Source organism: Coccinella septempunctata, chromosome 2 (assembly GCF_907165205.1).
Source record: "Coccinella septempunctata chromosome 2, icCocSept1.1, whole genome shotgun sequence".
NCBI classification, from domain to species: Eukaryota; Metazoa; Arthropoda; class Insecta; order Coleoptera; family Coccinellidae; genus Coccinella; species Coccinella septempunctata.
In genome coordinates, this window is record NC_058190.1 from 26,482,539 (window position 1) to 26,507,829 (window position 25,291).

At 34.5% G+C, this 25,291-nt stretch overlaps 3 protein-coding genes across 5 annotated transcripts in view; 1 reads left to right on the top strand and 2 right to left on the bottom strand.

Moving 5' to 3' along the window:
- LOC123308808 (presequence protease, mitochondrial) overlaps positions 1 to 11,652 on the top strand; it is a 28,192-nt gene extending 16,540 nt beyond the window's left edge. For both annotated transcript variants that reach the window (XM_044891661.1, XM_044891662.1), the window contains 2 exons: positions 994 to 1,555; positions 11,263 to 11,652. In XM_044891661.1, coding sequence (XP_044747596.1) covers positions 994 to 1,555; positions 11,263 to 11,636 — 936 coding nt within the window. In that variant the 3' untranslated portion in view covers positions 11,637 to 11,652. The remainder of the gene's footprint in view (positions 1 to 993; positions 1,556 to 11,262) is intronic.
- On the bottom strand, positions 3,308 to 4,795 carry LOC123308811 (alpha-(1,3)-fucosyltransferase C-like). The gene has a single exon (XM_044891664.1). It carries the CDS (start codon positions 4,533 to 4,535, stop codon positions 3,420 to 3,422), a length of 1,116 nt encoding a protein of 371 aa, XP_044747599.1. The 5' UTR covers positions 4,536 to 4,795; the 3' UTR covers positions 3,308 to 3,419.
- Positions 11,653 to 19,201: 7,549 nt separating the features above from the next.
- LOC123308812 (RYamide neuropeptides-like) overlaps positions 19,202 to 25,291 on the bottom strand; it is a 75,416-nt gene continuing 69,326 nt past the window's right edge. For both annotated transcript variants that reach the window (XM_044891665.1, XM_044891666.1), the window contains exon 5: positions 19,202 to 19,423. In XM_044891665.1, coding sequence (XP_044747600.1) covers positions 19,381 to 19,423 — 43 coding nt within the window. In that variant the 3' untranslated portion in view covers positions 19,202 to 19,380. The remainder of the gene's footprint in view (positions 19,424 to 25,291) is intronic.

Here is a 25,291-nt window from a genome sequence, read left to right on the forward strand (position 1 = left end):
TTGGGTAGGATGGGACTAGAGGGAGAGATCTAGCTCTTTGAGCATGCTTGTGTGCTACAATAGACCGTTGGTCGCAGTGGCAGGTTTGGGTTTATCCGTCCAACACACCCAGCAATCAGTATCAGTATCAGTACAACCCTGCCTTCCGTAAACCAATAATTCGTTCTCTTCCAAATTCACTTAGCTGGCGATAAAATCCGCGTACACGTGCTCTAGAAATTTTAACAACAACTAAACATCGACATTGGATCTCCTCGAATAGCTGGTTTGTTGTAAAATTCAAAAAATTGCAAAAAACAATATTTGAGTAACAAAAAATGTTTATTTTGAAAATTTTCCAAATTGTAATCATTCACTCCGTGCTATACTATCTATGTTTTACCAAAAAAAAAATAAATAAAATTTAAACAGCTCCTCTGGTTGTTGCAGTTTCTTTGTCAGTTAGTATACTTATGGCAGCGTAGCCTCGTGTTTCTGTACAAATACTCAACAAGTTCAGACATGGAGTTTATGCGTGGAAGGAAACGAGACTACTGGGCACATCCTTTGTATATGCCTAATGGCAGGCATATTCAGATTCGAAACCTTTGATGCACTTTAGGCGAGCTCACCCATTACTCATCCTCTTGCACAATGTCTCTCCTTAAAAAGATTGTACTGAAGGGTGATATGTATATTCATTTGAATTTGTTTGTCATTGTCAACCATCAACCATGAGAGATCGTTCAGGTTGCAGTGGCACCTCTGTCGATCTGCAGTAGGCTATGCTCCGTGGACAAAAAGCCTTAGTTATGATTTGCCAACTTATCACTGATAGTATATTCCTTAATGGAATTTTGATCGGTCCTCACTTATCTAGGATCGAATTCCGATCGATCACGTTAATTCAAAATGCCATTAATCGAACGTTCAAACTCACTGACGGACGGTCCTACTATCGTAATTCTTGAACCAAATATTGTTTGAGCATTTTGACTGCATTATAACTTCTAGGGATATCTCTCACACATGCTAGCAGAAGATTACAACTGTTCAGTACTCGCAATTGAAGGATGTCCTGAAAAAACGGAATTAGCCCTGAAAGCCCAGATGAAACACCACACTTCCACCAGAGAACATGTTACATTCTACAACCACTTCATAACCGAGAATTCAGCCGTAGAACTGAATGAGGTCGTGAAAAAAAAGTTCTCGAATGAGAAAAATATATCTATGTGTGGTTTGCACGCTTGCGCTGATTTGAGCGTAACCATACTTGACCTATTCCTTAAGATGGATCGAGTTAAAACGCTTGCGATCATGCCTTGCTGTTATCACCGAATGGGTTTGAAAGAAACGCGGGATGAAAGGGAATATTTCAAATGTTTTCCCCTCAGCAGAACTTTGAAATATGAATTCGATTCGCACGATGCGTCCACATATCTTAGGAGGCCATTCCTCAGATTAGCATGTCAGCAAACTCTGATAACTTTCCTGGAAATGAGCGATGAGCAACATGAAGAACACGCCAGAAATTTTTTGATGAGAGCTGTTCTGCAGAAGGCTGCTGATGAAGGTGAGTTTTTCGTTATTTTTTCAATTTTATTTCCGAAGTGTGCTGAAAAGTGACCGTAAGTGAATGAAAAATAAAGAGGGCAGTAGAATTGTTTTCTGTTGTTGTTGATGTCTCACTCACTTTAAAACTTATGCATAGTTCTCTCGCGCTAATAGTCTCGGATGAATAATTTTAATGTTTAGGGCATGTTTGGTCACTACTACGAGGATGTATTGATATCTAGTTAGCCTAGACCAGTTCCATGCATGAAAAAAATATTGCGTTACGTTAGCAACGAACAATAACTCATTAGAGTTATCAGTGTGAAGTTTGACATCAATAAAGTAAACCAGAGTTACACAATAAAAAGAAGATGTCCACCGAAATTGTGAAAATCGAAAAATTGCAGATTCGAGCCATCATCAAGTACCTATATTTCCAAGTATTAAGAGGTAAGCAGATTTACGAAGATATGCTTAATACCCTTGGTGATCAATGTCTTTCGTATGCGACCGTGAAAAATTGGACTGCAAGCTTCAAAAGTGGTCAATTTTCCATTGAAAATGATGACCGATCGGGAAGGCCAGTTTCTGTGTCAGTCCCCGAAAATATCGATGCAGTTCATGACATGATTTTATCAAACCGTCGAATTGGGCTAAAACGGATATCTTAAGCGCTGAATGTTTCATACGAACGCGTTCATCATATGGTTCAGGTCAATTTGGACATGAGAAAAATTGCTGCAAAATGTTGACCAAAAGCATGCAAGGGTAGAAGCATCGATGGAATGGCGATACTCTGGTTTTCCAAGACCTAAGAGGTTTCTTCTCCAAAAATCTGCTGAAAAAGTTCTTGCTTCAGTTTTTTGGGATTGCCATGGAGTAATCATGTTTGATTTTTTGGATAAGAGTAGAGCAATAACCGGAAATTACTATCCGACATTAGTGACTCTACTGACTCTACGGTAAAAAATTGAAGACAAAAGACGCGGAAACCTACCCAAAGGTGTTTTGTTTTTGCTGGACAACTCCCCTGCACACAAATCTAATGTTGCCATGCAAAAAATTTGTGATTTAAGGTTTGGATTACTAGAACACCCCCCTTTTTCACCATATTTGGCTCCATTCAACTATCATCTCTTTCCTCGACTGAAAAAAGTTCAAAAGGTCGTAAATTTTCTTCCAGCGAGGAGGTGATGAAAGCTGTGGATGTCTGGTTTGCAGAGCAAGAAGAAGCATTTTTTTAAGGTCTAGAGACGTTGCATGTTCGCTGTAATAAATGCATCCAATTAAGAGGAGAATATGTTGAGTAATAAAATATTTTGACATTGAAATTTTGTTTGGTTCTATAGTAGACAAAGAATTTCTCAATAAATCCTCGTATTTGTCTGAATGATGAAATATAACTATATTATAGTTCCATTAATAACATTATTACGATATCGGACATGTAAAAATAAGTAAAGTTCATTTATTTTTGTGAAGCTTCAAAGCGTCTTACAAAAGTTTTGGTCCATGGAAAGTGTCTGACACTTATATATAATATTACTTGTGAATAATATTCTACAAAACATATATGAAAATTACCCATGTTAATTTAAGTTAACACTTACTTTTAGTTAATTTTCCCACCTGGTACCTGCTCAGGTGTCACGAGGCAAGCTCCACAAGTTCGCAGTTATTCAAACCACATGAGACTCAACTGAGATCCAAAAGTTTCATCTGTGTGAAAATAAGTCTGATAATATGTCTGATCGCTCAGGGATCTTACTCAATAAGACAAACGGGAAGTTTATTATAAGTTATGGGATTATGTACACTGGATTACACTAAATAATTAAGCTTAGGAAATATAGGTATTCGATTTTATTCGCTCTCTTGCTCAATCATCTCTGAACGAGTGATCTGAAGACACTTTCACTGGATTGTTCCTGGTAGTCATCACTATCTTCAGCTTCATATCCAGGCTCGCATGTTTCAGAGAACCACCACTGGGCCAAATTGTCTAATGTTTTGTATTCTACAGGCTTGTTCAATTTTTTACACAAATCGCACAAGGTTTGTTTCGGATAAATGTCTATAACATAATCTTTTTTCCACTCGAAGTACGTCAAATAAAGGTCTGGATTATCGTCCAATATTTTCAAATATTCCACCATATCACTCACGTTCTGGTAATCTTTCACGTTTATATAAGAGTTCGGTGGTGCTATTCTGGTATAATTTGCAGTCCCATATACTATAGGTATTAAATTCAATTTAAGAATGTTGAAGAACTTCTCAGTCACGTAATCTTCGCACAGAGAATTCTCGAAGGACAAGTAGAATTTATATCTTCGTTCTATAAGTTTATAGCAGTGTTGTTGAGAACTCTTCGGACATTTCAATGGAGAATCCAAATTGCAATTTCCTATAATGTCGACAGGCATATATCTGTTGATTTCTTTCGCCAATTCTTCTCTCCCGCTAGGAGTGGCGCAATTTGACACGAGCCATGCAATTTTTCCAGATTTCTCCACGATTTCATGCGGGCTAGGTTTTTGATATGCTGTTTTTTGTTTCCTGAAGTAGCCATAAGGGTGCACTATATCTGAATCTGACCTATAGGTCATTGTCCAGTTGTAGAAACCGTCCCAAGGTTTCCACTTTGTATAACTAGGAGATTCCAGAGTGAAAAATATATAACGTTGTGTTGGAGATCTTTCAGGAGGTAAATCATTCACATTTGAGTCGAAGTGATGGAAAATCAGTGCGGAGAACTGGGTTATACCTAGTGAATTCCTGTCGGAAGTCGTGAAACAGTTGGAAAATTCGCAGCTTTGGAATATCCACGAACCAAGTCCCAAGTTGAAGTCCTCTTTTTTGAACATCGTCGTCCAGTATAATATTGGTATATCTTTTTGTGTGCCTCGTTCTATGGAATAAACCGAATGAGTTATATACATATAGCATAGCAGGAGTGTTACGGAACTGGAAAAAAACAGAAATTTCAAACGATTCATTTCTTCCAGATTTCTGTACGTTTTTGATCAGATTTTCGATGAAGAAACCCACGTGAGATTCTATGTAGTTGTTTATCTGACCAAACCTTTATCTGTAAATAATTTACACAACTATCTTCTTCCATTGGTTCAACGTGAACTAATGCACTGATCCACTTATCGCCACTTGAATGGATGTTTCGCGAAAATAATTATGAGTCTCGCTGGTTTTCATGCTCGTAAACAGGAAAACGTTGGCTAATTCCATTTGGCAATCATATCGAAATTGAATGAAGTATATTGTCATTTGGATGTCGCATTTATTTTGTGATTTTCATAATATTCAGTGTGTGTTCTGGATTGCGTTAAAAAAACGATCAACCCTTCTCATTATAGGGTATTTTCAATCGAATTCCCAATTTGATGAACGATAAACGTAGGATACGCCGGATACGGGATATGTCCCTATCGCAGCATGCAGTATACTAACAAGAAAGGTGGTATCTGCAAAATGTGATAAATATGATATAATATTATCAAAAATTCACTGACCGGAAAGAGATAAATCAAAATTATGTCTTTAGTTGGGGAGCCGACGATGCTATATCGGGATTTACTAGAGCGTCGTGGAGACCTAGTGAATTTTGAAGATTAGATGGTAGAAAGAAAAAAAGGTTCTATGGTGTATGCACTTTCAGCGGTGGGGAAAGCGTCTGCAGGGTCTCAAAGATGTAAAAAAAAATCGTCAGGTGTACATACTCGAGCGTGTCAGATTAATATACTGTATATGCTCTACGTGTCTCTGATAATGAATTCATGCTTATCTGACAGTTTGCGCGGTGGGACTGGCCGTACGGAAGAGTTGAAAATGGTAAAAAAAAATCCAACGTCTCAGATTTTTGGAGGATATGTTAATTGGGCCCAAAGGAAGCTACTTTTCAAGGTACTGACAATTTGGATGCAAGGTCACAGGGGTCCTTTGAAAATGTAAAAAAAAATCGTTACTTGTACATTCTCGAGCGTGCCAGATTTTCATACAGATGGTTAATCTGGGTGTTGTAGACGTGTTGACCCTTTAATCTGACACTAATCAGGAGGGGTTCTCTTAATCTGACACTTTAAAGATGATAAAAATCCCTTTTTTTCGAATATTTCCCTCCCTGTACCTCTAATCGTTTCTGTATTCATTATTGTAAGTTGTAGATAGTGAAATTCTACACAATTTTTGTCTGAAGCAATTTTACATACTCGCAACCGTTCTCGAGTTAGAGGGCGATAAGGGCGAGGAGCTTAGCCACACATGCAAAAGGGCAAGGTCAATGTAGAATTCCAGTCATACATTCATCCAATTGTCAAAATGACAAGGTATTTCTATGATGATAATTTCGAAATTAGTCACGAAAATTTTAGTGTTGTCTCTGACTGCACCTTAGAATGTACTATTTTCCAACAAGTGAATTTTCGCTTCAGCATGTATCGCTAAACATCTCGCACTAATCGCCATATATCTCAAAAACGTTTGAACGTAGAAAAAATTGCTTGGAACAAAATTTGTAGAAAATGTTATGCTCTACAACTTTTATAATGAATGCAAAAAAGATTTGAAGCCCAGGGAACGAGATAATTCAAAAACTGATTTTTGTGACCCTTATGGCCAATTTTTATTGTTTCGGCATGCTAAAACTGTCAGATTATATTTTTTCCGTTATTCTTGAATCATTAGCTTCAAAATATGAAAAAAAGCCACCGCGCTCGAGAATGTACACGTGACGTTTTTTTTGCAACTTTTCACACATTTTCGGCACGCTTATATTGTCAGATTAAGAGAATATATACTTTTCAACATGTAATTAACCACATATTATATCTTTCTGACACGCTCGAGTATGTACAATGAACGTTTTTTTTTTTACTATTCTGACAGGCTGTCCTAGACAATTTCCCCTATATACAGGTCTAATTTTTGGTAGAGGTACCCTACAGGGTCCAAGGTATGTCCCCTTATATTAATCTGACACGCTCGAGTAAATCCCGAATTTCCCTCTTTGGCTCCGCAACTATTGCAATTAAGTTCAATAAAAAATGAGTTCTTAAACCATGCCAGGTGTATCGCTATCACAATAGCATCTTCAGATGGGTGAAGTTAAGCAGTTCACCTTCACCCACCTGCATGTAGATGCCAGTGTATAGTGGTAGCGAAACACGTGTCGTGGGTTAAAAACTTTTTTTTGTGAAAACCATTCGCCTAAAAAAACATCATTCTACCCACTATCCTGCACTCATTTCAGTTTAGAAAGTGCCACTTTCCTACACTTTTGAGAAAAAGTGATCTCCCTGCTATTGGCGGAAGGTTATGTTTGCGCACGCTATAAATTTCCCCAAATCTTTTGATACCACACTATCTATTGAAAAAATCATATTGGATGCAATCGTTTCTTTTCATTGTATAACGCAATAGTTATTTAATCAACTAGGTTATTAATGAAAGCGATTAATGGTTGAGATATTTTAACATGCGATCGAAGCGAGATCATTAATCGCTCAAGTAATAAACGAGTCGGTTACAAGATTTTTTTGGCATCTATATGCAGGTGGGTGAAGGTGAACTGCTTAACTTCACCCATCTGAAGATGCTATTGTGATAGCGAAACACCTGGCATGGTTTAAGAACTCATTTTTTAATCTGATTTTTGTTCAATTATGGAATTTCATTTAGTATCATCCACATCAATTCAATACTATTGTCATTGTTATCATAGTACGCTTTAATAAAATGTTCCCTGTCATTCTGTTGATGGAACAGTTCCTCTTGGGTGCACCACTACTAACGTCTTCATGGCTTTCACTTCCAGTGAAATTGTAGTTTGTCGATTGACATTTGTCAACACACGGAGACGTCAATTCATTCAATTTTGAAACTACCGGATGTCAGGTCGCTCCTCAGTAAATCAATCCAAAAGCGATTGATCTATTTGTACCTTAGAACATAAATACATGGAATGGACATTGACGTGCTATGAATGTATTTGTTGTGGTACAAACATTCTATGGTTCTCTGTCTAGCGCGACACTAAGGCAGTGGCGTAAAAAAAAATAAATTTATATAGTTCCTACTTTTTTGTACGGAAAATTGACGGGACAATGATGTCAGATTCAATCTCAATTGTGATTGGCGACACTAAGCAACTATCCTACTCGAGTCTTTGGACAACAACAAATGTTTATTTTCCATTCCTTGTATCTATGTTCTAAGATTCGTACTGAACAATTGGCCAAATTATTATTTTGATTCAACAAAATACACCTGGACTCTTTAGTTTTTCGTTTATAATGATTCATTCATTTATTTTAATTATTTATTTATTCAAACGGAAAAAGCCATTTTACAAATTATTCAGTTCCAAAGAAAATACCTTAATCTACACGAAAACAATATCGTAAAATAATATAACCTAATTGGATCAATAACATTAACAAAAAAAAATAAACAAACAAAGACTATATCATAGAATTATGTCTAACTTGTGAGATATTTCTTCATATCAAATATAGACATTGTCCACAAGTCAACATCTCGGCTATTTGCCTCTCTTAGGACTATATCTATAGGATTATGAAATCTTTAGTTAGTAATTGTTTTCTTTTCCTAAGGGAGACTGTATTGGCATTAAGCCCAATTCTCTCAAGAACATAAGAGCAATCAGTGAAATTATTCAATATTTTAAATACAAACATTAAATCAAAGTTGTTTTTTCTAACAGCGAATGTTTGAAGTTCCAACATATATCATAAAGTTCACCATAATTAATATCTGAATATGGAATATCAAGCTTAAAGCAATCCACTTCAGGAATTTTTTTGCACTCTTTCTAGACTATTTATATGGATATCATACAATGGTGACCATACTACAGTAGAATATTCTAAAATAGATCTTATATATATACATGTCGGTTTATAGCGTTCGTCTTCGCTGTCCGACCTCTAGACCTCTTTTCCATGCTAGGCGATTTTGACAATCCTCATCTGTGAGTTATTTGTCACTCATCGCATTCCTTATGCCTTCGTTCCACGTCTTCCTAGGTCTACCTCTTTTCCTCCTTTCGTGGGGCACCCATTCCATCGCTTGCTTCGGAAGCCTATTGTGTCTCATTCGTTGAACGTGGCCGTACCATATAAGTTGTTTTCTTGTAATGTCCTCTAGAATGGTTTCTTTGATATCGGCCAACTCCAGGACTGTTTCATTCGTCACTCGCTGTTTCCGAGATATTCCACATGATCTCCTGTGGACATCCATTTCCACTGCCTTAATCCTGCTTTTATCAGCTTCGGTCATCTTCCATGTTTCCGCTCCGTACAGTGTGATGCTTTTTACGATTGTGTTGTAAATATGCAGTTTTGTTTCCTTCGATATTTCTTTGTGCCACCACATTCCATTCAGACCCTTTACCGCTCTTCTACCTTGTCGCAATCTTTCATTGATCTCAGAGCAATCTTTACCTTCGTTGTTCAGTTCGATCCCCAGATATTTGTATCTATGACATTTTTCTATTTTGGCAATGTATGCTTCCATAGTATGTTTCTGTATATTATTGGTGAATGCAAATAAAAACACACTGTAATTATATTATAATTCTTTGGCTATCGATTTCGGCTATGATTAAGCCATCATCAGGCCAGCTGAAATAACATTTTTCATAATTTGAATGATGCTACTTTTTTACATAAACGGAGGTCATTGTAAAAGAATGAGAGTGTGCAATCTTACCGTCGTTGGAGGTAAATTGGTAAACATATATGATGGATCATCATATATGTTTAAGATAAAATTCACCATCGAACACTCGATCTCTAACTCGATTTTCTCGATCTAACAATCAATCTCGATAAAAACAATAACTTCTCTTTTGATATTTATAGAAAGCCTACACAGACCGATATTATCATTCCTTACCATTCATATCATGCACCAACATTAAAAAGAGCTGCTTTTAACTTTCTATTTCACAGACTAATTAACATTCCCCTATCCCCTGAAAAATACAATAATGAAAAGAATATTATATACAAAATTGGCTTCAATAATCAATACACTAGAGAATATATAGATCAGATATACCATTCAATCAAAAGAAAAACAATATTGAAGAAAATCTACCCCCATATTGCGAAAAGAAAACAATATCTATCCATTCCATTCTATAAAGGTCTACATGAAAACATCCAACATATCGTTAACAAATACGATTATACTCTGATAAATAATCGACATAAAAATATCGAAAATTTGTTAGTTAACAATAAGACAAAAACCAAAAAAGAAGAACAAAGTGGAATATACAAAATCAACTGCACAGATTGCCCTGCATTCTACATCGGAATGACCACACGTAACGTTAAGAAACGATTCAACGAACACCGCAGAAATACACCTAAATCAGCCTTAGGATGCCATCTAGACGAACATAAACATAACACTGACTTCGACAACTTGAAAATACTACATAAGGAACATAATTATTACAAACTAACATTACTTGAACAATTGGAAATTCTAAAGAACAGAAGTAATCAACATTTACTAAACGATTTGACAGAATTCAATTTACGAGATAACAGCATAATAAAAATGATACATTTCCCGAACACAACACATAACGTTAGAAACTCGACAAATGACACCCCAAATTAATCTTCTAATCAAACTCCTATTTTCCACTACATTTTACATATTGAACACGACAGGAACTTCGACGTTTGGGATTTATTTCAAATAACTGAATAGAGAAAAATTATTTCTTGAAGTCACATTTCATTCTTGATCCATCATATATGTTTACCAATTTACCTCCAACGACGGTAAGATTGCACACTCTCATTCTTTTACAATGACCTCCGTTTATGTAAAAAAGTAGCATCATTTAAATTATGAAAAATGTTATTTCAGCTGGCCTGATGATGGCTTAATCATAGCCGAAATCGATCGCCAAAGAATTATAATATAATTACAGTGTGTTTTTATTTGCATTCACCAATGACCTTTTTCTATTTTGTCATTGTCGGAAATTTCCAGATCGTCTACACTATTTCCCACACAAAATAGATCTTACATGAGCTAAATAAACTAGTTCAATTGCCTGAATATCTTCAAAGCCATTCATATTTCTTTTGATGAAACCTAACATTCTTAATGCCCTTCCCAATATAGTTTGGACTTGCTCAATGAAGTCAAATTTTCTTTCTAAAATTACCCCAAGATCCTCACAACCGCAACAATGCTTCATTATCTATCCGTTAGTTAAATACTCTAGCTTCTTTTGATCTGTGAAATCTCATGATTTTAGATTATTTATCGATGTTGAACTCAATCTCATTAAAACGGCACCATTTCGCCAGGGCATTTAAATTTTCTTGCAATAATATACAATCATGAATATTTTTAATAATGCGTAATAATTAAGTCGTCCTCAAATAGAGGGAAACAGCACTATTTCAAAAAGCACCATCAGTGAGGGTATTTTGAACTATCTGAAATATTGTATAAATCCCATTCAGCTCTAGTTACACAAACAAACAATAAACAAATGTAATGTCGTTTACTAAATACAGAACTGAATGTATGCATCGAAAAACCGCGCCCGATTGAAATCACTTTCTTCTCAGTGTATATAAAGAATAATTCACGAATGATTTAAGTCCCATTAAGATACTTTCGATTCAATCTGATTAATTAATATTCTTTTTTCAGCTGGATGCTACGTTTCAAGATTAAAGAGGAAATCTGGAAAATCCTTAAACGAATCTGATTTCTCATTCTATTTGAAGAATTTCTGCAAAAATTATAAATTGGTTCCTAAAAATTCCGGTGGAGAAACTGAGCTCACGAATAATTTCGATGTCGAAAGAAGAATTACTGAAATATGGGAGAACAACAAAGACAAATTCATGCTGGTGGAAGCACTCAGCGCTTTACAAAATTCGATACAAAGTGTATGTGAAAACATTTTATTGCAAGATAGAGTACAGTTTTTATTGGAAAATGGCGTTAATTGCGACATACAGAAGGTTACAGATGATAATATTTCACCACGATGTTATGCTCTGGTTGCAATCAAACAATAACATCATGTCAAACAGATGTGTGTTTATTATTTTCCACATTGTTCGGCTGGTGTAGTTACATTCCAATCAAATTCGCATTCAATTATAAAAAACGTACCATATTCTTCCTGATGAGGTGCCGTATGATGTTCGTCAGTTAAAAATGCTATATTCCCTTACAATTCGGAACTAGTTTTTTTAATCGAATTATGATATTTTTCATTCCTTGTATTGAAATGAGTAAACCGAGTTAACGAATATTTCCATAATAGCCATATTAAAAGAAATAAAAGCCAATGAAATGATATATAGGTATATAGCAAAGGAGGCGAAGGAAAGGTGATGACGTAATTGGAGGCTGATGTCAAGCTGAATTGACAGAACTGGTGTCGTAAGCAGTGGCGTGACATGGGCAATGGGTAAAGAAAAAGAAGATACGCTAAAATACCTTCAACATTTGTGGGAAAACGTTGTTCATCTGATGAATAAGTCACAGGAAGTGCTGCAGATAATTTCAGAAGTTAGAAGAGTTAGTGGGGAAGAATGAAATTATTTAGATTCATTGCAGGACACCACCTGATTATATGTGAGCTAGTGAGCTACGCCAATACTAAGTATTGCGCGTGTGTAGATGGAGACAACGCCCGATTATTTCCGATCTGGTTTGTGCATTTCGTGGAATGTATAATGTATAGTGCATTCACATTTATTTTAGCAGTCGGTTGGCCATGAAATAATTTTCTCAAGTTTTTGTAACTAGAACGGAGTAAGGTTGGCACTCATGAAATGTCGTTAATGTCATAACGCCGTTGCCACAACTAACATCAATTTTTATTAGGAAAATACCGAAAGTGATTGAAAAAAAAGACAGGGTTTCAGGAAATGCTATTTAGAATTCAGGTCCGATCATTCAAATAGTTATACCCTGTACCCTGATATTCTAAAATCCACAATACGTCAGAAGGTAGCAAACATATCCAATGTAAGAGAATAGTGAATTTATATAATGTTTCATCTGAATCTAAACGACTTATATTTCAGCTAAATATTTCCACAATCAGAAAGATTGTGAATGAAGACGATGACAAAGAATTTCCTTCTTTTGGGAGACCCAAAAAAGTGGTGGCCTTTGAGAATTTTATGTTTGAGTGAATTAATGCGAAAAGTTTACTACAGGATTTTCCATGAATGTCATCGATTTTTCTATTTTTCATTTCACTTGTCCTATATATTGTAAATGTCTTAAATTACCAATAAATACCTAATTATTATTATTATATCCATGCATTAAGATGAACAGCCCCAAATATGCTCCAGTTGTCCTGCTAATTGTTTATTCATGTGAAATTTTGGTTCAAAGGTGAAGTTCATCTTGATTGAAACTTCCTTTATTTCCTTTTACTTGGATTGTTGCAAGATGATTTTTGTTGAAGAATTTAATGTTCTTGTAATTATCTGTTAATTCCTTCGGGAGATACCCATTCCTAACCACTGCAACATATGCATTTCATCTTCGGGTAAATATTTTTGAAATCTACAACTGATGTAACGTATTCAAACTTTAGCCAAAGAAGAAAACGAACATTAACTCTCCTCAAGCTAGTGCATATTATGATATTATACTGATCTCTTGTATTTTCCATGCAAATAACTGGATTTGGTATGCCTTCAATCAGTTTGTATAAGCTTCAATTATGTTCGTCATATATTTTCCGAAGAGATTCGACATTGTGATAAAATGAAACTTTTACGTAGAACGGGCAACATAGCGTTGATTTAGAACACAAAAATGTTTTGACAAGCGTCATAACCCCACATTTTCGTACTATACAGAGTGAAATGTGTCAAATTTCCATGGCCAACCGACTGCTAAAATAAAAGTGAATGGAGTATATGTATGTATTGTATGCAGGGTATCTCCTTTTAAAGTGGCCAACCTTCAAGGGGGGATCAGACGAGTGATGTCATATAACGTATGGTCGAAATGTTGACAGTTATTCTTCGATTTAATTTGATTTCACGAAATATGTCAATTTTTTTCAGAAACTCAATCATTATTCAGTTTTCCTTGTAGCCTCGTCAAATCTGACCACATATTCGGAAAGGTCAATAAATTTTCTGCAAGATAAGACAGTCTGTGTGCAGAAAAAGTCTTATTGCGGGCGTGGTAAGGAGATGAATATCAGGAGTCTGATGAGATGAAAAATTAATAATTATGCACATGTTTTTTCTTCAGTAAAAAATACCTCATTTAGTGTACTTTCGAATGGCATATCAACTTTTGTGCTAGCTGCCATATCATGGCTAACAGGATAAAAACGAAAAAGTCTAAAAATCTTGGAGCTCCTTCACTGAATTTGAAATCTGACAGTTACTGTCGCTTAATAATTTTAAGTACTAGTGCGGGTTTTTGAATCTAAAGAGTTAATTCGGTATATAATAAGTAAGTTTATTATAAGTAAATATTCTAGCTTTTTCAAATATCGAATATCGCGATATGTTGTTCATTTATGGATATACGAATGGAAATGCTCACGCAGCGGTTCGAGAGTACGGTTTACGTTTTCCCAACAGACGACAATCAAATAGACATACCTACATTTGCACAAGTGTTCCGGTGATAAGATGAAACAGGCTCATTCTGTGGTTTGCGAATCAGAGAAGGTGGTCGAAATAGTCAGCAAAGCCACCATGCACCTACTATACTTCAAGCTGTCCGGGAGGACCCCACAACAAGTACTCGTCGAATTGGTTCTACATTGAGGATTCATCATTCTAGAGTACACAAAGTACTCAAAAAAAAGGTACATCCATATCATTTGAAAAAGGTGTAGGATCTGTTGTCTGTAGATGCTGAAACCAGACTTACATTTTGTAGGTGTTACCTGAATAAGTTAGGAGAGTATCTCATTCCGCATTCGACAATGGAAGAAAGGTGTCGCTAAAAGTATTCCCTTCTATTATAATTTTCTCTGTTATTAAATTCCAGCACACAATGAAGAACAAAAGTATATCCTGAATACCTATATGAATTTATTCTTTCGTATTAAAAGAAGAATAACAATAATCTCCCTATATATGGATTTGACTGTCAAGTGATTGAAACGCGAGTGAACACAAAGTTCAATTTTGAATTGATTCAATTATATTATGTGAGTTTTCGCAGTTCATTAACTCGAATCTTGTCTTAGGCTGTAGAACTTCACAAATTGAATTTCGCTAAACTGTTTCCTAACTCTAAATGTATTATGGAAATATCCAAACTTTCAAATTTATTTCAACCTTTTTCGATTCTTTTAGAGGAATTGTGAGCGCAGAAAAACCTCAAAAATCAACTGGTTTCTCACTGCCAATTTCGTTGAAGGAATCGGGTTTTTTCTACTTCCGTTTTCCACAAAGTAGTTTGAACTATCAGGTGAAAATAAAAAGTTAACTAATTTAATCTCTACTTCCAGATGGCCTTTACAAAATTAGGATAAAACTTTTCTTCAAATGGACGCATTTTGCATGATTTGACCTCAAATTATTCACAACATAATTGTGCAAAAACAAGATGTTCGATAGAGATCGAAAACATATCTTTTTTTATTAGTTCTCGCAAGATGTTTTGTCCACCTTCAAATTAAAATTTTTCAACAATGGCCTACTTTCAGAGGGTTTTCGGATTTCTCATTGGACAAGGCACAATTCTACCGCATAGGAAACATTTCTTCCACAAGTTCCATCGACATTGAAAAGCTACTTAGAACACCTACCTGCTTTCTAATGTTATTAAAAAATGAAAAAATCCTTCATTCATAATTTAGTAAGGAAAAAGGTTTTTTTTTATTTAAATCTTCATTGTTCAATTCAGAATGGATGTTCTATGCGATTGTTTTAAAGTAGAATAGAATAGAGTTTATTCGTTAACAAACACACAAAATAAACTCAGTACAACTGTTGCGTCCGATATTAAATATCAACTGTGCACAGCTCGTACAAATAAATTTTGTTCACTTATAGTTAGGGAGCCCAAGAGGGAAATTCGGGATTTACTCGAGGGTGTCAGATTAATATAAGGGGAGATAGCTTGGAACCTGTAGAGTACTTCTACTAAAAAGTGAATATTCCCGGACGTCCTGTTTCAAGAACGACTATTCCACCACTGTCAATACCGTATGTCTGATATCAATGCTACAGTCCGTTAATTTTTTCTCTTATTTAGAATAGGATACTGAACCGAAAAATAAATATGCAAGAAGGGATGATGGACTGACTTCTCACCGAGGATTACAGATTTTGCTGATTATGGTTTATAATCCTTGATTTCTTTCATACAACGTTTAATTTTTCTATATATTCTATTGATAGAGGAATGTATCAGATTTACTCAGAAAATTTCTTTTTCTTTATGACAGCCCTAGAGCTCTAACTTCTAGGATCACAACAAACTCGTATTTTGTCTACGATCGAGAGCATGCTCCTATTTTTTTTTTGAAAATTTAAAATGGCCAAGAAAATTCATTTCCTCATGCACCCATTCCAATAATTTTCTTGGATGGCCATTTTAAATTTTCTAAAAACAGAGAGACATGCCATCGTAAATAGAATATCAGTGGATTTTGATTGTTGGAGGTGGGGTTCTAGGGCTGTCAGAATGAAACTAATTATTTTCTGAGAACATCTGATACATACTTCTATCCATCAATTTTCTTGGACGGCCATTTTGAACTTAAAATTTTGATCTTCGAAGGTCTAGTATGAGCAAAAAAATTATTATTTCATTTAGAATGTTCAAAAAAAAAGTAAGAAGTTTGTTGTAAGTAAGAAATTCGTAGCAAGTATCAGATAATAAAAATATATTCATTTGATTAATCGAATCAAAATATGAGGCATTCAAAGCGAAGATAGTTAATTAAAAAAAATTTTCAACTCAATCCTTCTGTTGTCTAAGTATTTCACTATGAAACACTTAAACTGTGGTTATATTATAATCCACATGGTACAGCATGAGAAGTCTTGAACCCAACTCAATTAGAATATAGGAAAAAGAATAACAAAAAAATATTGAATACTTTATTTATTTGATACCTATATGTTAAAAATGTAATTCATCAAAACACATTCCAGGAACCCAGGAAGCTGATGATGAATGGGTTATTGATTTAATTGAAATATTGCACTACCTACCCCATTACTATCGAATGAGTTTTCATAAAGGAGAAAGAATATAGAATAGTTATTTTCCTATCAAGTGCGGAAAGTGATACTTGCCCGCACGAAACTGCCGTTGCCCGAACGATGCGAAGCAGAGTTCGGGTAAGCAGTTGAGTGCGGGCAAGACACTTTACGCAAGAGTTAGGAACAATATTTTTTCTACAAGCGCTTGAAATATATAAATATATCCATTTCACGAAACAGATCATATCTCATTTGATTAATTCATATATAATGACAGACGTAATTCTGCATGTCATAACTATGGGTTTCTCATCATTGACGTTCTATGCATAGAAATATGATAGAATTTAGTTTACTCTATAATATTTGCGTGCGGGAAAAACGCCTGCTAATCCATTCCCGCACGCAAATGCGTGCGGGAAAGAAATAGCAGGCGTTTTTCCCGCACGTTTTGGGAAAGTGACTCTTTGCAACTTGGAATGTGTGCGGGAAAAAGGTTGAACGCGCACGCTTGTAGGAAAATTAATTTTCAATTGATCTCGATATTTTGTGCCCGAATGTGGGTTACGGATTTTGCTACGAGATATGGAGAATGATTTTATTCACAAGTAGGCTAAGCTCTTCGCCCTCATAACCCTTCAGCTCGAAAACGGTTAAGAGTACGTAAAATTGCTTCAGACGAAATTTTTGAAGAATTTTATTATCTACAACTTTCATGATGCATACAGAAACGATTAGAGGTAAAGGAAGGCAGATATTTCAAAAAAATTCATTATTAGCATCTACAAATGTCAGATTAAGAGAACTTCCCCTGATTAAAGTCAGATTAATGGGTCAACACGTCTGCAACACCGAAATTAACGATCTGTCTGAAAATCTGACACGCTCGAGTATGTACGAGTAACGATTTTTTTAACAATTTTGAAGTACCGCTGTGACCTTGCGTCACGTCCCAATTGTCAGTCTCTTGAATAGTAGCTTCCTTTTGGTATCCTCTGAAAATCTGACACGTTCGTTGAAAAAATTTTTTCTTTACCATTTTCCACTGCTCCGTGTACGGCCAGCCCCACCACGCAAGCCATCAGATCTCGAATCAGATTAACATGAATTTATTATCAGAGACACGTAGGGCAGTATCTTAGTCTGACACGCTCGAGTATGTACACCAGACGATTTTTGTTTATATCTTTAAAAACTGGCTGTCGCTTTTCCCTTCACTGAAAGTGCTTACATTATAGAACCATTTTCATTCTACCATCTAATCTTCAAATCCACTAGATCTCTCCCGATTAAGCATCGTGGATTCCCCAACTATTAGGCCCCGTTTTTAGGGTTCAAATTCGAGCCGTGTTTAACATTCAACCTAATTCAACCTTTCTAAATTGTACGGAATTGTGAAAGTTGAACTTGAACTCAGATTGAACTTGAACCTCCTCAAGAAAACACGGAATCAACTTTCTGCATCAGCACAATCTATTATCTAGAATTATGTTATCAACGAAAAAAATCCATAAATATATGATGATGATGAGAAAGGCAATTAGAAAAAAAAAATTTAAATATTGAGAGCACAATTTGGAGAGTATAGCCACGTATATTCTAAATTCTATTTTAATCTTTACATATTCAGTTACATTGCAATTTTTGTTTTCGTTCATTTAGTTTTGGTCAAAAATCAGAGTATTGTAATTAGATACAATTTTTTTTCTTATTATTTATTTATTATCTTATGCATTTTTGTTTCGTCATAATTCATTTTTCATTCTTTTAATGTGTTTAATTTCCTTCATTAGTATTTTCAATGATCTTTCCTATGTTCGACATAGGAGTTATTGGCCTATAATAATTTGCATCATATCACAATTTTTGTATATTGGTTTTCCAATTGTCAGTTTTAGAATATCAGGAAAAAATCCTTTTTGAAAACAAGCTAGTCAAGTAGGTAATGGGTCACGTTATTTATTCTCCCTTTTTTTTTGAATGTTTTGGCTTTGATCCTATCGAAGCCGGCGGATTTTTTTGATTTCAACCCTGATATAATTTTGGTTATCTACTGTGGTTCTGGTGGGATGAATAGAAAGAACTCTTCACAGTCCTAAGTCTTACATCTGTCGACAAAATCATTGGTGGTTTTTATTTTATCAGCATATTTTTCCCATAATTAACTGTAATATTTATTGAATGCTTCAGCAATTTCGAAGTCACCTTGGATGTTTTTCATAGTTTCAGTTTTCAATTTATTTATTTTTGTTTCAGATTTTTCCCGTTTCAGAAGTCTTTCACTAGTCCCATAATGACTTTGATTCTGAACCTGCCTTTTTTGGATGCAATATTTACTTCTTTCATTTTTTTTTAAATAAGTTGGAGATGAAATGAAATGAAACGTTGATAACGATCTTATATACGTTATTGAGAAAAAAATAACATCGAAATGATAAATTTAATGCACATAGAGACACAAAGGAATATAGCTAATCATTGTATTTTACATTATATAATTGTCTAGAAACAAGAAATGCTGTAGCTTGACTTCCAGCCTTGGTCGAGCTCCAGTTTTCGGAAAAATTACATTTTATTATGAACGGATGTGTGAGTTTTTCTACTATCAGTTCGAATCGGAAAAATTGTCTTCCTCATCCTGGTCTCTCCTGAAACAAAGATATGACTATCAATTATAACTATACCTATTTAATTCCATTGTGCAGTTGCAGGAAATGATAGAATTTTACTGAAATTCAAATAAAATATCCCACAGGCACGATATAAATGTACGACCATCACTCTGATATTATGTCAATATTATGGATGGAAATATGCATTTGAATTGATAGTTTCGATATTGAATATTTATTTCCATTTCGTGAATCACTAAGTTGTCGATCCAATTCCATATTTTCTTCTCTGAATTTTCCGAGAAACTCCCAAGAGCAGTGAGACTGATTTTTCATTCATCCTTTGTATTCATTTGTTTGTTTAAAGTATTTCTCAAAGTTTTGTGTCAAATTTGAAAACACCCAGTGACTCTTAACCGTATTCGCCTTAAATTTTTTGCAGTTTGATATAGGCGTTTTCGCGAAATTATTCCTGAGTTATCAACGTAAGGAACTTATTAAGAAAATGTTTTCTATAGACATAACACAGTGTACTGAAAAATATTCTTCTTCGAGTATGCCAAGGAATTTTGAGAGTGAACGTTTAATGTTTCAAAAAATTCAAATTCTTGATAATAATTACTTCAAAATTCAGTTGCAAGATTTGATCCGAACATTGTATAATAGTAGTAAAAAAAAATACGGGTCATGAAATTTTTGGAAGAGGCCTTAAGAAATGCCTAATGATCCATCATTAATTATTTGAATGAAATGTCGTACTTTGGTATCCTTGTGGATCAATTTGAATTGTGTTTGGGAATAATTGAATACGGAATATTTTTTTGAATTCATCGTTCGTGTATAACGGTAAATGAACTGCATACCTACTACAGCTGATAACAATTTTATTATTATCGAAGCGAAATCCCTAGACTAGACGGATTATGCCATTTGATGTTTTCAGCAAACATGAGATGGGAGTAAACTTGCTCAAAGGCTTAACAAAACGTACGTGACGAACGCTAACTGCATGCATTCTATTTGTGTTTTTCTCTCAAGAACTAGCAGCTTATGAGCTGTGTAATCGAAACAAATGAAAATATTCACTTCTAAGGAAAGTCTATCTGATACAAAAATTTCCAACATAAAAAAAGAATCAATGTTCAGAAGATACGAGTAGGTATATGAAATGATAGAGTTCATAATAATATGAGTAGAGGTATTCCCTTCAAAATTCCTTTCACTTTTTTGTTGAATAATTAATTGTGGACAATTTCGCAGAAGAGGGTCCTACAAGCCGACATATCATGTCATATGCATTCCTATTGCCAAAAACAATAAGTGCTCTCAAAATTTCAGTACCATTTGGAGAACATTTTTATCAACGTTTACAAATATTTATCTATTGATTCCATAAATGAGGAAAGTGAACAAACAACAAAACTTGAAGGCATGTCGATTGTTTTGAGTAACGACGTTTTGACGATTTAATATTTCATAAAAAAAAATTGTGGCTTCTTCAGAAAAAAATAAATTTGAGACGAAATTGAAAACATATTTTCATCAATATAACAAAATTTTAATCGGCAATCATAACTAATCAGTCTGGGAAAGTCTGTGAACCAGTTGAATATGATAGGGATTATACAGGGTGTAACTAAATAAGTGTAAAACATTTACCAAGGTGATTCCTCATCGATAGGATCTTTCATATAAAGAAATTTCATTGTTAAGATACAGCCATTTTAATAACAAGTGAATTATTGTTATTGAAGTAACAAATTGAGAACAGAACAACACACAATTAATATTAATTCAATTTCAAAAATTCACAAAGTGACAGCGTCATACCAATCTAATTGTCACTATCGACCTACCAGATGAGTTTCGTATTTTCGCATTTATGACGATGTATCTCTGTAGTTGTTCGTAAAATAATTTTTTGCTGGGAACTGGTTTATTTTGGGCAAAAACCCAGGAGACATTTTTTGTTTAGAATGAAACAGGCTATCGGAAATAAATTTTTATATGGCAAAAAGTTGGATTGGAAATAAATTTTAGGGGTTGCGTTTTCCACCCCTTACAGCCATGGGGTAAACCGAATAAATTATAAGTGTCTTTTTGGTAATATAAAACGTTAGGTTAATTTCAATATTATAACTTTTTTAGTGCTTGTTATACAAATTTGATGTACTCCCTTTAAGGGGCTGTATCTTAACAAGGGATGCTCCAATGAATCCTCCGTAAATATTTTACATTTATTTAGTTACACCTTCTATTTTTCGGTAGAGGCACTGCTCATTCTTTTTTGATATGGCATCAACAAGAGCTAACCAACATAGGTTAGCATTTGCAAGCAGAATCTTCATACGTACGCCAGCTGAAATTTTTGATCGTCACAACTCATTGAAGAGCATATCTGCTGCTTCATGGCTTCACATTTTATCTCTATAATCATCAAGTATCAAAATAAACATAATTTTTTTTTCATTTAACCAAGATTTCAACTCTGCATTACTTTTTGCCAATTTTAGCTCACAAAAAAACAGAATAAGTGCTAATAATGAAAATGAACTTAGGTCGTTGATTGAAGTCTCTTAGGTCTAGTTGTGTTGAAGAAATTGTAGATAAGATTTCATACAACAGGTGAAATAATTATGGAACTTGTGTTTTTTCCTTATTTTCAAATTTCAAATAATGATACTGCTTAGGGAATATAGAATGTTAATATTTGTGACCGACCTCACAATACGCCATAAAATTGAAAATTTTCAATAATAAAAAAGGCATCATAAAAATCCCATCAATGACCAAATCATTCTCATAAAAATGTCTATCCATTTCTGGCAAGAAAAAGGGTGCATGACAAACTCCGAATTATACGTGAAATGGACATTATTCAAAATGAAAATCTATCAGTTCGGGCATTCTTTTACAAAATGATACAAAATAGATCTATGAATTTTATGCGTAACTTTTAAAACTATCTGTGTAGACTGTCGACTATTATAACACCTGAACTGCACAATTCAAATTCAAAACCGTATCGCCTCTACCCTTACTGTTACAACCTCAACTAAAAACAGATTATATGATTTTCTCAAAAATGAGTTGTTAAACCACGATACTTGTTTCGGTATCACAATAGCACCTAATCTGTTTTCAGTTCAATAATGGATTATAATCGGCCACATCAATTCAATTTTAACCCCAACCCCTATATTTTGAATAGGAAATAAAATGGGGTAAGCGATTCCTCATTGGAAAGGCATTTCTATTCTGAGTTCAACATATTCCTCACTTTTTCTATTCAATCTATTCATTCATTTAAATTTCAAACAACGTTGGTTTTCTCTTCAAGCATGATGTTCAAATCAATCGAATTTTCAAGCATTTATTCTGCATTTACGATGATAAATCTAGTGTACGGTTGCCGCACTGGTTATTTTTGAAAAATAAAGAAATTATTGCAAATCTTTCTGTCAATTAATAGACTATTTTAACCTCAATTGTTGATGAAAATACAAGCAATATTTTGGCGTCTGGTCCTGGTGTATGCATGGCAGTTGAGGATTATCGTCGAAACTATTAGAATAAATTAGTGAAAATTTGATTCATTTTCCGATGTTTTTCAATTCAATAAATTCAACTAACACTCCAAATATTGAGAGAAAAAGGTTGAACCTGATTTCGTTTTAGCACGTTTTCAAGAGAAATAAAGCTATTACGCCTATTACGAGTTAAAAATAGATATGTCGAAATGAAAAATGACTCCATATGTCAGACAATAATCTCACAAACCGTGACCCCCAACAATTCATATTAATTTAATCGATACGTCATCAATTTTAAGTTCCCATCAGGAGAGAGGCCTTTCGAGTTAAGGGTTCATTCATCTCCCAATCTTTCTCCTGTTTGATGTGGGCTGGATTTTTTGTTCATGCTGTCTTGTCATTCGAAATAGCTGCCGAAGCTCATCTGTTTAATGGAAAAATTTATTTGTCCACGTTCTTTTGATTTTCCATTCACCTTCCGTAGAAAAATACAAATGACTGAAGGCAGCTTTTTCTGCTTCCGCTGTTGATGTTATTGTAAGATGTGGGCCACACGAAAGGTAAACTAAAAAGTCTTTGGCATGAATTGTTTTTTGTGTGTGAATGTTAGTTCATTACTTTCGAACAGGATTGTTCAAAAAGAACCATGTAATCATATAGATAGAGATTATCTCTATATACTGTGACATGTTGGCATCATTTGGCCATTCGAAGTTCATTTTCATGGATATGGTACTTATTACCAGCAATGTCTATAATTCAGGTATTTTATAAAATTAGTATATACCCTCTAGTGAGCCCAGCGATCTACGTTTTCGATGGATCCATCTTTTACCACCAAATCAATAAAAAAAATCATAAGTGAAAAGAATCAATCAATCCAATTCATACACCGTTGTGATGTTTACATCCGGCCGTCCAGTTTCAAGAACGACTATTTCACCACGTTCAATACCATATGTCCGATATCAATACTGCAGTATGTTAATTTTTTTCCTTATTTAGAATAGGATGCCGAAGCGAATAATAAGCCATATGCAAGGAGGGATGGACTGACTTCTTACCAAGGATTATAGAGTATGGTTTATTATGCCTCATTTCATACAATGCTTTTTTCTATTCAGAATATTTGGGGGATTTCTACCCCGGGAGAAATATCAGTTCAAAATAGCCGATCAGAGAATTTGATGGATAGAGTAAATAGAGAGATGAATAAAATATTCTAACATAATTTTTTTCATACTGAAACCCCTAGAGCCCCAGCTAGAAGGATTGAAATGAACCACCACTACTCGAATGTGTAAAACGGCAGGCCAATAAAATTAATAGAGGAATGTAGCTGATTTACTCAGAAAAATTGCTAATTCTTTCTGACAGCCCTAGAGCTCTAATTTCAAGGATCAAAACGAACTGGTATTCTGTCTACGATCGAGAGTATGTTCCTCTCTTCTTTTGAAAATTTGAAATGGCCAAGAAATTTATTTTCCCATACACCCATTCCATCAATTTTCTTGGGTGACCATTTTAACAAAATGTTTTTCTGAGTATATTATGATAAATTATTCTATCCATAAATTTTCTTGGCCTTAAAAAATAAGAAATATGCCCTTTGTCGTTGATTCTTGGAGCTCTGGTGTGAACCAAATATTATATTAGTATATTTCACTCATCCCTCTATGTACTCTAGCCATCAATTTCCTGGGATGGCTATTTATTTTATAGAAGGAATCCTCAAAACATTCTGAATAGGAAAAAAAGAAAGAAAAACGCAGTATGAAATCAAGGATTATAAATCTATAATCCTTGGTATGAAATCAGTCCATTACTTCTTGCATATAGCTAATTATTCAATTCGCTATCCTAATATGAATAAGGGAAAAGAAATTAACCGACTGCAGCATTGGTATGAGACCATGGTGGAATAGTCGTCTAAAAACATACATCTGTTTGATAGGATTGACGAAACAATATTTCGAGGAGTATCATACGTTAATATTAAGTATGGTTCCTTCGGGACAATAATTTTCATCATGAATTCATTTAGAATGTTCAATAAACAAATAAGAAGTTTGCTGTAAGTATTATTGCCCATTACATACGAGTATTCTACCTAGTTTTTCTATATACGATACTCAGGGATTGTATCGAAGTAGGCGTGATAGCTTTATTTTTCTTGAAAACGTGCTAAAACGAAATCAGGTTCATATCATCCTTCTTCTCGCTCAATATTTGGGGTGTTAAATTCACCGAATTAATTATTAATTAGTTTATTATTCAATCTTGTCTGCAAACTTCTTTCATCATTATATAGAGTGGGTCATTGAAAACGAAACAGCGGCTCTGTAGGTTGGTAGAACAGAATAATATAAAA